Genomic DNA, 15,705 nt, shown 5'->3' with positions numbered 1-15,705 from the left:
AGTCCTTACCATTACTACTGTAGACACTACCACTACTATAACTATAACCAGTCCCTACCATTACTACTGTAGACACTACCACTACTATAAACAGTCACTACCATTACTACTGCAGTCACTACCACTACTATAACTATAACCAGTCCCTACCATTACTACTGCAGTCACTACCACTACTATGACTATAACCAGTCCCTACCTTTACTACTGCAGTCACTACCACTACTATAACTATAACCAGTCCCTACCATTACTACTGCAGTCACTACCACTACTATAACTATAACCAGTCCCTACCTTTACTACTGCAGACACTACCACTACTATAACTATAACCACTCCCTACCATTACTACTGCAGTCACTACCACTACTATAACTATAACCAGTCCCTACCTTTACTACTGCAGACACTACCACTACTATAACTATAACCAGTCCCTACCTTTACTACTGCAGACACTACCACTACTATAACTATAACCAGTCCCTACCTTTACTACTGCAGTCACTACCACTACTATAACTATAACCAGTCCCTACCATTACTACTGCAGACACTACCACTACTATAACTATAACCACTCCCTACCATTACTACTGCAGTCACTACCACTACTATAACTATAAACAGTCCCTACCATTACTACTGCAGATACTACCACTACTATAATCAGTCACTACCATTACTACTGTAGACACTACCACTACTATAACCAGTCCCTACCATTACTACTGTAGACACTACCACTACTATAACTATAACCAGTCACTACCATTACTACTGTAGACACTACCACTACTATAACCAGTCCCTACCATTACTACTGCAGACACTACCACTACTATAACTATAACCAGTCCCTACCATTACTACTGCAGATACTACCACTACTATAATCAGTCACTACCATTACTACTGTAGACCCTACCACTACTATAACCAGTCCCTACCATTACTACTGCAGACACTACCACTACTATAACTATAACCAGTCCCTACCTTTACTACTGCAGTCACTACCACTACTATAACTATAACCAGTCACCACCATTACTACTGTAGACACTACCACTACTATAACTATAACCAGTCACTACCATTACTACTGTAGACACTACCACTACTATAACCAGTCCCTACCATTACTACTGCAGACACTACCACTACTATAACTATAACCAGTCCCTACCTTTACTACTGCAGTCACTACCACTACTATAACTATAACCAGTCACTACCATTACTACTGTAGACACTACCACTACTATAACCAGTCCCTACCATTACTACTGTAGACACTACCACTACTATAACTATAACCAGTCCCTACCATTACTACTGCAGTCACTACCACTACTATAACTATAACCAGTCCCTACCTTTACTACTGTAGACACTACCACTACTATAACTATAACCAGTCACTACCATTACTACTGTAGACACTACCACTACTATAACTATAACCAGTCCCTACCTTTACTACTGTAGACACTACCACTACTATAACTATAACCAGTCACTACCATTACTACTGTAGACACTACCACTACTATAACTATAACCAGTCCCTACCTTTACTACTGTAGACACTACCACTACCATAACTATAACCAGTCACTACCATTACTACTGTAGACACTACCACTACTATAACCAGTCACTACCATTACTACTGGAGACACTACCACTACTATAACCAGTCACTACCATTACTACTGCAGTCACTACCACTACTATAACTATAACCAGTCCCTACCATTACTACTGCAGTCACTACCACTACTATAACTATAACCAGTCACCACCATTACTACTGTAGACACTACCACTACTATAACCAGTCACTACCATTACTACTGCAGTCACTACCACTACTATAACTATAACCAGTCCCTACCTTTACTACTGCAGTCACTACCACTACTATAACTATAACCAGTCCCTACCATTACTACTGCAGCCACTACCACTACTATAACTATAACCAGTCCCTACCTTTACTACTGCAGTCACTACCACTACTATAACTATAACCAGTCCCTACCTTTACTACTGCAGACACTACCACTACTATAACTACAACCAGTCCCTACCTTTACTACTGCAGACACTACCACTACTATAACTACAACCAGTCCCTACCTTTACTACTGTAGACACTACCACTACTATAACTATAACCAGTCACTACCATTACTACTGCAGTCACTACCACTACTATAACCAGTCACTACCATTACTACTGCAGTCACTACCACTACTATAACTATAACCAGTCCCTACCATTACTACTGCAGTCACTACCACTACTATAACTATAACCAGTCACTACCATTACTACTGCAGTCACTACCACTACTATAACTATAACCAGCCCCTACCATTACTACTGCAGTCACTACCACTACTATAACTATAACCAGTCCATACCATTACTACTGCAGTCACTACCACTACTATAACTATAACCAGTCCCTACCATTACTACTGCAGTCACTACCACTACTATAACTATAACCAGTCCCTACCATTACTACTGCAGTCACTACCACTACTATAACTATAACCAGTCCCTACCTTTACTACTGCAGACACTACCACTACTATAACTATAACCAGTCCCTACCTTTACTACTGCAGTCACTACCACTACTTTTACTATAACCAGTCCCTACCTTTACTACTGCAGTCACTACCACTACTATAACTATAACCAGTCCCTACCTTTACTACTGCAGTCACTACCACTACTATAACTATAACCAGTCCCTACCATTACTACTGCAGTCACTACCACTACTATAACTATAACCAGTCCCTACCATTACTACTGCAGTCACTACCACTACTATAACTATAACCAGTCCCTACCATTACTACTGCAGTCACTACCACTACTATAACTATAACCACTCCCTACCATTACTACTGCAGTCACTACCACTACTATAACTTATTTCACAACCATAAATACTCTGATTTAGAGGGGTTGGGTTAAATGCGGAAGACACATTTCAGTTGAATGCATTCAGTGGTACAACTGACTAGGTATATCCCTTTCCCTTTTAAGCAAGATAGCAAGCACACCACATTTTCTTCAGGAAATATACTTTCCTAGTTGCACTTGATACTTCTGTGTTGATCGAACCTAAACTCATCTGTTTTTGCATAAATGATTAAAACAGCCTTTGCGGTCTGAAGTGTTGATTCACTATTATCTCCACTTACTATATGAGATCAATATATCTACAGATCCTGCAAATAGAAAGACAAATTGTCATCCTCTTGGAAGAGAAGAAACAAGACTAAACAAATCAAGCAAATGCTACGCCTTTAATTGTTTTCATTAAAACATTCCAATATATATAGAAATATATTGTAGCACTGACTGGTGTACTATGTCTGAAAACATCACAGCACATTTAATGGCATAAAAAACGAGCATGAAGTACAGTTCAGAAATACGGAGGGTAAAATGTTTAACATCAGAATACATTAACCATATCTTTCCACAATCAGACAACCCAGTTACACATCACGTGCTGTAACAGTCTGAACACATTTACATTTTAGTTATTCTGCAGAGGCTCTTATCCAGAGCGACTTACAGGAGCAATTAGGGTTAAGTACCTTGACAGATTTTTCACCTTGTTGGCTTGGGGATTCGAACCATCGACATTTCGGTTACTGGTCCAACGCTCTTAAAACCACTAGACTACCTGCTGTCCCAGGTGAATCCATCTCAGAGACTGGTCTCTCTTCACTGCAGCAAGCGGTTCAACAACACTTCACATCAACACTTTACAACAATATCATACAGTACGCATCATGACAGAGTAACAAATAGAAAGGAAAAACAAACAGGGAGCCATGCTGTAGTTGTGGAGGTCCCTCTTCTCCATCACAATCCTTCATCGTAAGCCTTTCATTCATTTCATTTCATTCATTATTCTGATATGATCTGTTTAGAAACATATGGACAATATATGTTTATAAATATATGGACAATTCATGAGATGATAGTTACAACAACAAACAGCCTCAACAATGAGACCTGAAGTTCCACAACGACACTAGAAAAGTACAGCACTAGAGGGTTAAGAGTAGGGGAGATGAATCATCATCAACATTATACCTGTTACAGAATGAATACAGTCTCCCCTGCTCCAAACCCATCAACAACATCATCATCTAAGTCCACCACAGTGACATAAACTAATGTGAGCTCACATGATACTTACTGTGCAATTTGCTCTATGGGTAAGGTAGAACAAAACAGAATGATTCAATATTGGTGGCAAAATTCCATCAGAAAAAAGTACACGTACATGCACGCACACACAGTCATGTACCTTGTAGCCAGTCCACCCCCTCCTGTAGGCCATCTCCTTTTAGAGCATTACTGGCACTGAAACAGAGGGACAGATTTTAGTAACCTATCCCAACACAATCTGTGTGTGTCTGTACCTGCTTGTGTGTGTGATAGAGTTGTGTCCTACCAGATGTGCCAGGGTTTGTCTTTGATGTTCTCCAGACAGAGCAGCTGAGACACTTTGACTGAAGACATGGCTTCTCTCAGATCACTCTTATTAGCAAAGAGCAGCACAGGCATCCTCCTACTGCAGATGTCTGGAGGGAGAAGGAACACCAGAGAACAGGTGAAGAAAGTTTGTCTGTCTGTCTTTCTCCCCTTCTCTCCCTCTCTTACTCTCGCTCTTCCTGTCTCATTCTCTTACCTTGGTGATTGAGAAGAGTATCAAGCTCCTCTTTGGCAACGACCATTCGTAACTTGTCTCCACTATCGATGACAAATATGATGGCGTGACTCTCTCTGTGGACACCACAACAGAAAACGATGTCATCAACAAGGGATAGGAGGAGCAACAGGGTAAAAAACACAATGTGTTTCTCTACATCAGGGGTAAGCAAGTAGATTCAGAGTGAATGGCCGGGGGGCGGTAACTCTTGGAGATAGATTTAGGGTTGGGTAACCACTAAAACTGCTCTACAGGCCATACAGGTTACTCTAAGTTTAGAGGTAAGGCACCTCTGGATTAAAACGTCATGTCATATAATGCAGTTCTATATAGATAAACAGTGCAGGTGTAAAGTCTTACTTGTAGTAATGTTCCCATAGGTTTCTATATCTGCTCTGACCAGACATGTCAAACACTGTGAAGGACAAACTTTGTAGAGACAAAACACATGTTATGCATCAACAAACGCTCTATAGTAATATAATTATTATTACTTTTTCTGGTTCACTAAGTTAATCATAGTTTACATTACAAGTGAATTACTACCTTGAACTCTTGAATTTGTCTATATTGAAGCCAATAGTTGGGACAATGTCTTGTGTCTGGGTCTGTGATACGCACGCACACACAAACAAAACGCAGACAGACAAAAAATAACTGAAGTGTATCAAAAATAAATGCCAAAATAGGGTGAAATAGGCTGTACTGACCTTCACCTGACTAACATGTCTCCAGTCGTCTGAGAGTGGGCCATATAAGCATAGCTGAAAACAAGCAAGCAGTGGATAATTGCAGCGCAACGAATGCAATAACACATAGGTCTTATGTGTAACCACAATGCGATAACACTCACAGCTCGTATGTGTAACCACAATGCGATAACACACAGCTCGTATGTATAACCACAATGTGATAACACTCACAGCTCGTATGTATAACCACAATGCGATAACACTCACAGCTCGTATGTATAACCACAATGTGATAACACTCACAGCTCGTATGTGTAACCACAATGTGATAACACTCACAGCTCGCATGTATAACCACAATGTGATAACACACAGCTCGTATGTATAACCACAATGTGATAACACACAGCTCGTATGTGTAACCACAATGTGATAACACTCACAGCTCGTATGTGTAACCACAATGCGATAACACTCACAGCTCGTATGTGTAACCACAATGTGATAACACTCACAGCTCGTATGTGTAACCACAATGCGATAACACTCACAGCTCGTATGTGTAACCACAATGCGATAACACTCACAGCTCGTATGTATAACCACAATGTGATAACACTCACAGCTCGCATGTATAACCACAATGTGATAACACACAGCTCGTATGTATAACCACAATGTGATAACACACAGCTCGTATGTGTAACCACAATGCGATAACACTCACAGCTCGTATGTATAACCACAATGTGATAACACTCACAGCTCGTATGTATAACCACAATGTGATAACACTCACAGCTCGTATGTATAACCACAATGTGATAACACTCACAGCTCGTATGTGTAACCACAATGTGATAACACTCACAGCTCGCATGTATAACCACAATGTGATAACACACAGCTCGTATGTATAACCACAATGTGATAACACACAGCTCGTATGTGTAACCACAATGTGATAACACTCACAGCTCGTATGTATAACCACAATGTGATAACACTCACAGCTCGTATGTGTAACCACAATGTGATAACACACAGCTCGTATGTATAACCACAATGTGATAACACACAGCTCGTATGTGTAACCACAATGTGATAACACACAGCTCGTATGTATAACCACAATGTGATAACACTCACAGCTCGTATGTATAACCACAATGTGATAACACACAGCTCGTATGTGTAACCACAATGCGATAACACTCACAGCTCGCATGTATAACCCCAATGTGATAACACACAGCTCGTATGTATAACCACAATGTGATAACACACAGCTCGTATGTGTAACCACAATGTGATAACACACAGCTTGTATGTGTAACCACAATGTGATAACACACAGCTCGTATGTGTAACCACAATGTGATAACACTCACAGCTCGTATGTATAACCACAATGTGATAACACTCACAGCTCGTATGTATAACCACAATGTGATAACACACAGCTCGTATGTATAACCACAATGTGATAACACACAGCTCGTATGTATAACCACAATGTGATAACACACAGCTCGTATGTATAACCACAATGTGATAACACACAACTCGTATGTATAACCACAATGTGATAACACACAGCTCGTATGTATAACCACAATGTGATAACACACAGCTCGTATGTGTAACCACAATGCGATAACACTCACAGCTCTTATAATCAGTGGTGTAGCGGAGGGTAAACGCAAGTAAACACAATTTACTCACCTTTATTTTTTGCATGACTGTACACCCACCTTTTGGGAAAGACTTCATGGAAAGTATAGGGAACGTTACTTTTTTCACCGCGACTGGCGATCAGTTTAGCCTATGTTTTTTGTTTACCACTACATCACTGCTTATAACCACAATGCATACAATTCACAGCTCTAATATACACTATATATACAAAAGTATGTGGACACCCCTTCAAATTAGTGGATTCGCCTACTTCAGCCACCCCCGTTGCTGACAGGTGTATAAAATTGAATGGCCTTATTAAAGAGCTCAGTGACTTTCAACCTGACACCGTCATAGGATGCCACCTTTCCAACAAGTCAGTCCATCAAATTTCTGCCCTGCTAGAGCTGCCCCGGTCAACTGTAAGTGCTGTTATTGGGAAGTGGAAACATCTAGGAGCAACAATGGTTAAGTCGCAAAGTGGTAGGCCACACAAGCTCACAGAATGGGACCGCAGAGTGCTGAAGCGCATGAAAATCATCTATCCTCAGTTGCAACACTCATTACTTTACTGACTTTGACTTTATTGTCCCCATTGGGAAATGTTGTAAGTTCCAAACTAAGTTCCAAACTGCCTCTGGAAGCAACATCAGCACAATAACTGTTCGTTGGGAGCTTCATGAAATGGGTTTCCATGGCCGAGCAAACACACACAAGCCTCAGATCTCCATGCGCAATTCCAAGCGTCGGCTGGAATGGTGTAAAGCTTGCCGCCATTGGGCTCTGGAGCAGTGGAAACGTGTTCTCTGGAATGATGAATCACGCTTCACCATCTGGCAGTCCGACGGATGAATCTGGGTTTGGCGGATGCCAGAACGCTACCTGCCCGAATGCATAGTGCCAGCTGTAAAGTTTGGTGGAGGAGGAATAATGGTCTGGGGCTGTTTTTCACGGTTCGTGCTAGGCCCCTTAGTTCCAGTGAAGGGAAATCAACACTACAGCATACAAAAATGGCATTCTAGACAATTCTGTGCTTCCAACTTTGTGAAGGCCATTTCTGTATCAGCATGACAATGCCCCTGTGCACAAAGCGAGGTTCATACAGAAATGGTTTGTCAAGATCAGTGTGGAAGAACTTGACTGGCCTGCACAGATCCCTGACCTCAACCCCATTGAACACCCTCAACCCCATTGAACACCTTTGGGATGAATTGGAACGCTGCCTGCGAGCCAGGCCTAATTGCCCAACATCAGTAATGGTCTTGTAGCTGAATGAAAGGAAGTCCCCGCAGCAATGTTCCAACATCTAGTGGAAAGCCTTCCCAGAAGAGTGGAGGCTGTTATAGCAGCAAAGGGGGGACCAACTCCATATTAATTCCCATGATTTTGGAATAGATTGTTCAACGACTTTTGGTCATATAGTGTATAACCACAATGGTTAACACTCACAGCGCTTATGTATAACCACCATTTCCATGGCTCAGCTCACTCAACTCAGATACACAACTCCGTCTCTTTCCATTGACAGGCCAGCGCGCAAAGGACGCGCGCGCCTACAGTAGGCCACCACATTAATACGTTTCAATTTAGAACACAATCAAATACATCAGTCAATGGACTACAGTAGACCTATATGCTCAATTATAGTTAGGCCATGTCAGTGGACTTACATTACTGGGTTTGAGTTGGTTGATGATGGTGGTTTTCCCGCTGTTGTCCAGTCCCAAACACAACACGTTCACTTCTTTCTTCTTCAGACCCAGCCATCCCGACAGTTTATCTAACATGCCCATTTGTCCTGCTTAAAACATCCGATCCCAAGGTTTAAATGTGGATTCGGTATGGGCCACCTACCCCCTCAATATATAATTGAAAGTTTCTACCATTTCTCGCTGCAATTTAGTCTAACGTTCTAAAATAGAATGTTTCCATGGATATGAGGACTAGGTAACTAGACAGCAGGTTGGCAGTCCAGTCTGTGAATAAGCCTATTAGAGTGAATTAATGCTCTGAACCTACTGCTGATCTGACTCACAGTATTGGGTGATTCTGAGATGGACATTAGATAATGTCAACTTCATGAGGACAGGTTTATTACATAGGCCTACAGTAGCCTATACGTATTCCAGTCATGCTGAATATGTACAGGCTACTGGTGTTTTTATATATTCTTCTTATAGTAGTAGCATATGCATTCAAAAAACGAGTTGATTATTAATTATTTAACACACATCACGAGTCAAGACAATAGCAGAACTTGGTTTTCTCTTGCTTTATCCGTAGTTGATAAAATAAGCACAAGCAGTAAACAAATTGTTGGATATCCACAACATCGCCCTAGCTCTAATAATGGTACTGAGTGACGCAGTGGTCTAAGACACTGCATCTCAGTGCAAGAGGTGTCACTGCAGTACCTGCTTCGAATCCAGGCTGCATCACATCCGACCGTGACTGGGAGTCCCATAGGGCGGCGCACAATTGGCCCAGCGTCGTCCGGGGTAGGCTGTTATTGTAAATAAAAATTTGTTCTTAACTGACTTGCCTAGCTAAATAAAGGTTAAATAAAAAGTTAAACAATGATGCATGGTCCAACTGCCCCATCTGCTGGCTAGCATTAAAAGTCCACCTGAAATACAGTATATTCTACAAACATTTCAGGACACCGGTGGACAAAGTATTTCCAGTGATGTAGAGGTAACAAAAAAAGATATGTGTAAACTGATCGCCAGTCACGGTGAAAAAACTTATGCTCTCTATACTTTCAATAGATTTTTCCAAAGTTGAGTAAAGTGTCAAGCAAAATAAAAAAGTTGGGTAAACTGCATTTATTTGCGTTTACACTCCAATACACCAATGAAGACTTCCAGTAAATACAGCCATGTTCAACCAGATACCCTTCTCATGGGGAGGGACAGTTTGATGGCACAGTACTGGGGGAGGCATCATCTGATGGAACAGTACCCGTAAACAATGCCTCCTATAAGAACATGCCATCCATAGAATGAAACAGTCAGTAATAACAAGACATCTAACCACCAGTACCGTTCACCTTTATTTGCAAATAAATATCCGTTTTAAACTGCCTCTTACAGTGTGCAAGATCTACCACGTCTCTTTGAAAATGATAGAAAAATAAAATACTACAATTATAAGTATACTTGTACTTTGTACAAAAGAGCATTCTCCCTTTGCTCAGCAGTAAGACATGCTAAACAGCCTGATCTGGCTTCTCCTCCCAGGAGGAGCCAAGTGTGTCCTCCCTCTGAGAGGTCTGTCTGTGAACACCTGCTGGACAGATGAGCTCCAGCCCGGTAGAAGTTGCCTCAAAACACAGATCTAGGATCAGCCTAGCCTACCTCCATCCTTACCTCAACCATTAGGGAGTCAAATTGTAAACTGACCTTCGTTCAGTTTCCAGGGACAACTTCCTTCTACTCCGTACAGACTCCTGCTCCTGAACATACTGTATACTGTAGGTGTGTGTGTGACCGACTGGGTTTGAACCCGGGTCGTCTGTGCTGCACAAGACTGTGTTACCCTGCTGAGTTAAAGCCTAAGCATTTGCTTCGGGGAGCTAATGCAAGTCTTCAGGTTTCAGGCAGAGTTTGGGTTGGTTCACCTCCGCTACCTGTGGATCTGGAGAGGTTTATGAGATATTAAAATGCGGTTGAGGGCCATATAGAGATAAAGAGATGTGTATATATATGACTTTGGTGCTGCTGTCTCTGTGCGTCTGTCACCGAGCAGAACATTCCTCTCTATCTGTCTCTAGCATGGCGTACATGCGAGTCTTGACAGCAAACACATATCATGACACCAACCACTGTATGCCAAACAGCGTTGGTTTCCATTCCTACTATATACATTGTTTTCCAACAGCTGCCATAAGTCTTTAGCATTGCACAATTGGCCTGTAGAGCTAGCATGTTAGCGTGTAACAGAGTCTGTTGAGGTTTGCTGACAATCTGCTCTCAATGTCTATAGGTCCATAAGAGACTATCATTTATTTATTTCTCTTATCGTAGTTACTGAGACGACTGCATATATTGCTCATTTAGATAAAATGCTAAATAAATAAAGATAGTATCCAGATTTACTAGGGCGCTCACATACAAGACTGCACAGATATAAATATTATTTTAGGATTATAATCGATAAATTGTTCTATACACTTAAAACATTCAGAAATCCTCCGCACTTCCAAAGCGGACTCATCTTCTTCTTCAAGTATTAGCATACCCAGATACTCTGGAGAGGTTAAAAAAAACAACGAGAATACCTTGTGATAACGCTTACTTATCAAACTTCAAAATAATTCATATCATATTAATTAAGGACAATCCTTTTGATTGGTCGCCTGTTAGCAGCTACATCCTGGTCACAAAAACATGTAGTAGATCACGTTCCCAAATCTACAGCTCTACCGGATAATAAGTACTGATGCTGCAACGAGGCATACATTCCCCAGGGGGAGCCAGGGGCAGCCAGTACTCAGAGTCCTGTCCCTGTCTGTATTGTCCCATCTCTGGCTGAAGCAGGTTCAGGTGTACAAAACAGTCTGGCTTTATGGAGTTTCTGCATCAAGGTCCAAGTGTGTGGTAGTCTGAATATGAGAGGCCTCCGGGCTGAGATGGTCCGTCTGTACGCCTGTCTGAGGCTGTCTGTCTGTCTCTCTCGCTCGCTCTCTGTCCATCTGTCTGTTTTAAGGTCTCATACATGGAAGCCATTCTCGTGTAATAGCTGCAGTCGGAGGGTCTGAATGCTGCTGACGATCCTCCTCTGGTGGCCAATCAACACCACCCCGATCCTCCGCACGTCTCTAGGGGGAGAGAGAAGACGCACGCACGCACACACACACGCACGCACACACACACACACACACACACACACACACATACACACACACACACACACACACACACACACACACACACACACACACACACACACACACACACACACACACACATAAAGACACACACACACACACACACACACACACACACACACACACACACACACACACACACACACACACATAAAGACACACGCACGCACGCACGCACGCACATACATAAAGACACACACACACGCACACACATAAAGACACACACACACACACACACACACACACACATAAAGACACACACACACACACACACACACACACACACACACATAAAGACACACACACACGCACACACACACATAAAGACACACACACACACGCACACACACACACATAAAGACACACACACACACACACACACACACACACACACACACACAATTGGTTAGGGGAAATTGTTGGGTTAACTTAAGGTATTGGAAGGATAAGGTGGGCAGACAGTGCAACGGTAACGTTTAGTTAAAGTTAGAGTAACATTAGAGTAATGTTTGAAGTAGGGAACAGTCCCTCCACTCACTCAATACTCATCTGTGCCACAGAGTCCAGTGTGCTGAATCCTGCTGCCACAAAGCTACTCTTGTATTGGCTCATCTTGATGGAATCCAACCAATCCCCGATGGAGATGAACATGTGGTAGTCCACCACCTCTCCTGGGGATTCTGCTAGACTGACAGATGGATCAAACAAAAGAGAATATAATAAGAACTAAAAAGGTTTCACTGCGGGTGAAATCAGAATGTCTGTTAAATGACATGAATGTGATGTACCCCTGTATATCTTCCACCAGGGCCAGCAGGCTGCTGGGGTTCCTGATCAGCTTGTCCAGGAAGGAGACCACATCAGTGAACTTGGGCCTCTGGCTCCTCTCCTTCTGCCAGCAGTGTAGCATCAGCTGGTGTAGAACCACGGGGCAGCCCATTGGAGCAGGGAGACGGTAGCCCTCCTCTATGGACAGGATCACCTGGGGTGGATGAAGGGAGAGAATGAGCACACACTACTCGCTCATGTCATCCAGCCATTTCAGGAAGTGTGTACTATGCCAGTATTACTACAGTTTATCAGAGCTACAGTAAGCATGCCTCCAGGGTGTGTTAGGGGGGCTGTTCATTTGGCCTGTAGCCTTGATGTCCTCTCTGAGCCCTGACGGGTGGCAGGATGGGGCGGAGGGGTGATGAGGCAGAGGCAGCAACAGTCAGGGATTGGCGGGGGCATTTGTCTTGGAAAGCACTTCTAAGCAATTCTCCAGCAGCACAATCCCCATGAGGCCAGGGGCTGTGTGTGTGCTGGTGTGCGCTGTAAGGAGCTGAGGGGGATTACCAAGGAGCTTTCACACTCCACAGGGAGACGGGATGAATCCCCTCCATCCCTCTGACGATTGACCTGAGACCGTGAGGTCAGTCAGCCAGGGTCTGACTCCACAACTTTTAAACCCCTCCGTTGGCCAGTCTCTCTCCCTCTCTCCCCCCCTCTCGCTCTCCCTCCAGTGGAATCTCAAACTTTAGATATTATACAGTAAAGACACTCATAAGAAGGTTGTTTCACGATACCCAATCCCTATTAACCTGTTGGGTCTAGGGGGCAGCATTTGCACGTCTGGATAAAAAAAATGTACCCGATTTAATCTGGTTACTAATCCTACCCAGTAACTAGAATATGCATATACTTATTATATATGGATAGAAAACACTCTAAAGTTTCCAAAACTGTTTGAATGGTGTCTGTGAGTATAACAGAACTCATTTGGCAGGCAAAACCCTGAGACATTTTCTGACAGGAAGTGGATACCTGATGTGTTGTATTGAGTTTAAACCTATCCCATTGAAAAACACAGGGGTTTAGGAATATTTTGGCACTTCCTATTGCTTCCACTAGATGTCACCAGCCTTTACAAAGTGTTTTGAGTCTTCTGGAGGGAGATCTGACCGAACAAGAGCCATGGAACGGTGATGTCCCATTAGACACCTGGCGCGCTACTTCATGTTGGGTACCCTCGTTCCAATACGTTATAAAAGGCTATGCATTCGTCCACCTTGAATATTATTCATGTTCTGGTTAAAAAGGCCCTAATGATTTATGCTATACAACGTTTGACATGTTTGAACGAACGGAAATATATTTTTCCCCCTCGTTCATGACGAGAAGTCCGGCTGGCTTACATCATGTGCTAACGAGACGGAGATTTTTGGACATAAATGATGAGCTTTTTTGAACAAAACTACATTCGTTATGGACCTGTGATACCTGGAAGTGACATCTGATGAAGAGAATCAAAGGTAATGGATTATTTACATAGTATTTTCGATTTTAGATCTCCCCAACATGACGTCTAGTCTGTATCGCAACGCGTATTTTTCTGGGCACAGTGCTCAGATTATTGCAAAGTGTGATTTCCCAGTAAGGTTATTTTTAAATCTGGCAAGTTGATTGCGTTCAAAAGATGTAAATCTATAATTCTTTAAATGACAATATAATATTTTACCAATGTTTTCTAATTTTAATTATTTAATTTGTGACGCTGACTTGACTGCCGGTTATTGGAGGGAAACGATTTCCTCAACATCAATGCCATAGTAAAACGCTGTTTTTGTATATAAATATGAACTTGATAGAACTAAAAATGCATGCATTGTCTAACATAATGTCCTAGGAGTGTCATCTGATGGAGATTGTAAAAGGTTAGTGTATCATTTTAGCTGGTTTTATGGTTTTGGTGACCCTGTCTTTGACTTGACAAAACATTACACACAACTCTTGTAAATGTACTGTCCTAACATACTCTAAATTTATGCTTTCGCCGTAAAACCTTTTTGAAATCGTAAAACGTGGTTAGATTAAGGAGATGTTTATCTTTCAAATGGTGTAACATAGTTGTATTTTTGAAAAATTTGAATTTTGACATTTATTTGGATTCAAATTTGCCGCTCTTGAAATGCACCTGCTGTTGATGGAGTGCACCACGGGTGGCACGCTAGCGTCCCACCTAGCCCCAAGAGGTTAAGACTCCCAGGTTAACTCCATAGAGAAGACATCATCCACAACTCACATCCTGATTGGACATCTCCCAGTAAGGCCGCTCCCCATATGACATCACTTCCCACATGACGATACCGTAGCTCCAGGCATCGCTGGCTGATGAGAACTTCCTGTAGGAGATGGCCTCTGGAGCTGTCCACCTGATAGGGATCTTACCTCCCTGTTCTACACACACACACACACACACACACACACACACACACACACACACACACACACACACACACACACACACACACACACACACACACACGTCAGGTCCCATCTGGTTTGTGACAATGCAAGCTTGAGGAAATATGTGCAATTGACAGACCATATGTTAAACAGTCTCAGTTTGAATGCACTTCTCTGAAGTCTCTCAATGTGTACAAACACATTTTCACAGTTTGAGACTTTGTGTCAAAGAACAAATAAACGCTCTGAGCTGCTTTAACAGCAGAACTAACCTTCCTCCTGGCCTTTCTCCCTCTACTATCTTTCTATCTCTTCAGATGAGGGCAAGAGTAAAATCACCAGTCTGCACAAATCCTCAGTCTATATTATGGCTGTGACCCAACCTGCTCCCCACTCTCTTCCCCTACTCTCGCCCCCTGTCCCCTCACCCTACCAAACCAAAGTTCTGTCGAGCGGA

The 15,705-nt window shown here is 42.4% G+C and overlaps 2 protein-coding genes across 2 annotated transcripts in view; both read right to left on the bottom strand.

Annotated features, from left to right (window-relative positions):
* Positions 1–3,320: 3,320 nt before the first annotated feature.
* On the bottom strand, positions 3,321–9,101 carry LOC106582160 (ADP-ribosylation factor-like protein 6). Its single transcript, XM_014164962.2, has 9 exons — positions 8,803–9,101; positions 5,474–5,527; positions 5,310–5,371; positions 5,124–5,192; positions 4,743–4,837; positions 4,506–4,635; positions 4,359–4,414; positions 4,248–4,260; positions 3,321–3,967 (listed from the first exon to the last, which is right to left on the bottom strand). Exons 1-9 carry the CDS (start codon positions 8,923–8,925, stop codon positions 3,946–3,948), a joined length of 624 nt encoding a protein of 207 aa, XP_014020437.1. The 5' UTR covers positions 8,926–9,101; the 3' UTR covers positions 3,321–3,945.
* A 1,070-nt stretch (positions 9,102–10,171) lies between these two features.
* LOC106582188 (ephrin type-A receptor 6) overlaps positions 10,172–15,705 on the bottom strand; it is a 218,615-nt gene continuing 213,081 nt past the window's right edge. Inside the window, exons 15-18 of the mRNA XM_014165015.2 lie at positions 15,085–15,234; positions 12,809–13,002; positions 12,559–12,708; positions 10,172–11,951 (exon numbers count right to left, since the gene is read on the bottom strand). Of these exons, the coding sequence (XP_014020490.1) occupies positions 11,843–11,951; positions 12,559–12,708; positions 12,809–13,002; positions 15,085–15,234 (603 nt within the window). The 3' untranslated portion in view covers positions 10,172–11,842. The remainder of the gene's footprint in view (positions 11,952–12,558; positions 12,709–12,808; positions 13,003–15,084; positions 15,235–15,705) is intronic.

The sequence above is a fragment of the Salmo salar genome, chromosome ssa21 (genome assembly GCF_905237065.1).
Source record: "Salmo salar chromosome ssa21, Ssal_v3.1, whole genome shotgun sequence".
Classification (NCBI taxonomy): Eukaryota; Metazoa; Chordata; class Actinopteri; order Salmoniformes; family Salmonidae; genus Salmo; species Salmo salar.
This window is presented reverse-complemented; position numbering and strand designations above follow the sequence as displayed.

What these genes read in the sequence shown, in the direction of transcription:
- LOC106582160 (XM_014164962.2), bottom strand. Translation starts at nt 8,925, where the DNA reads ATGGGCATGTTAGATAAACTGTCGGGATGGCTGGGTCTGAAGAAGAAA. An exon ending in TACTCTTCTCAATCACCAAG is followed by an intron (nt 4,636 to 4,742) that starts GTAAGAGAATGA and finishes TTCTCCCTCCAG; the next exon opens with ACATCTGCAGTAGGAGGATG. An exon ending in GACAAACCCTGGCACATCTG is followed by an intron (nt 4,415 to 4,505) that starts GTAGGACACAAC and finishes CCTCTGTTTCAG; the next exon opens with TGCCAGTAATGCTCTAAAAG.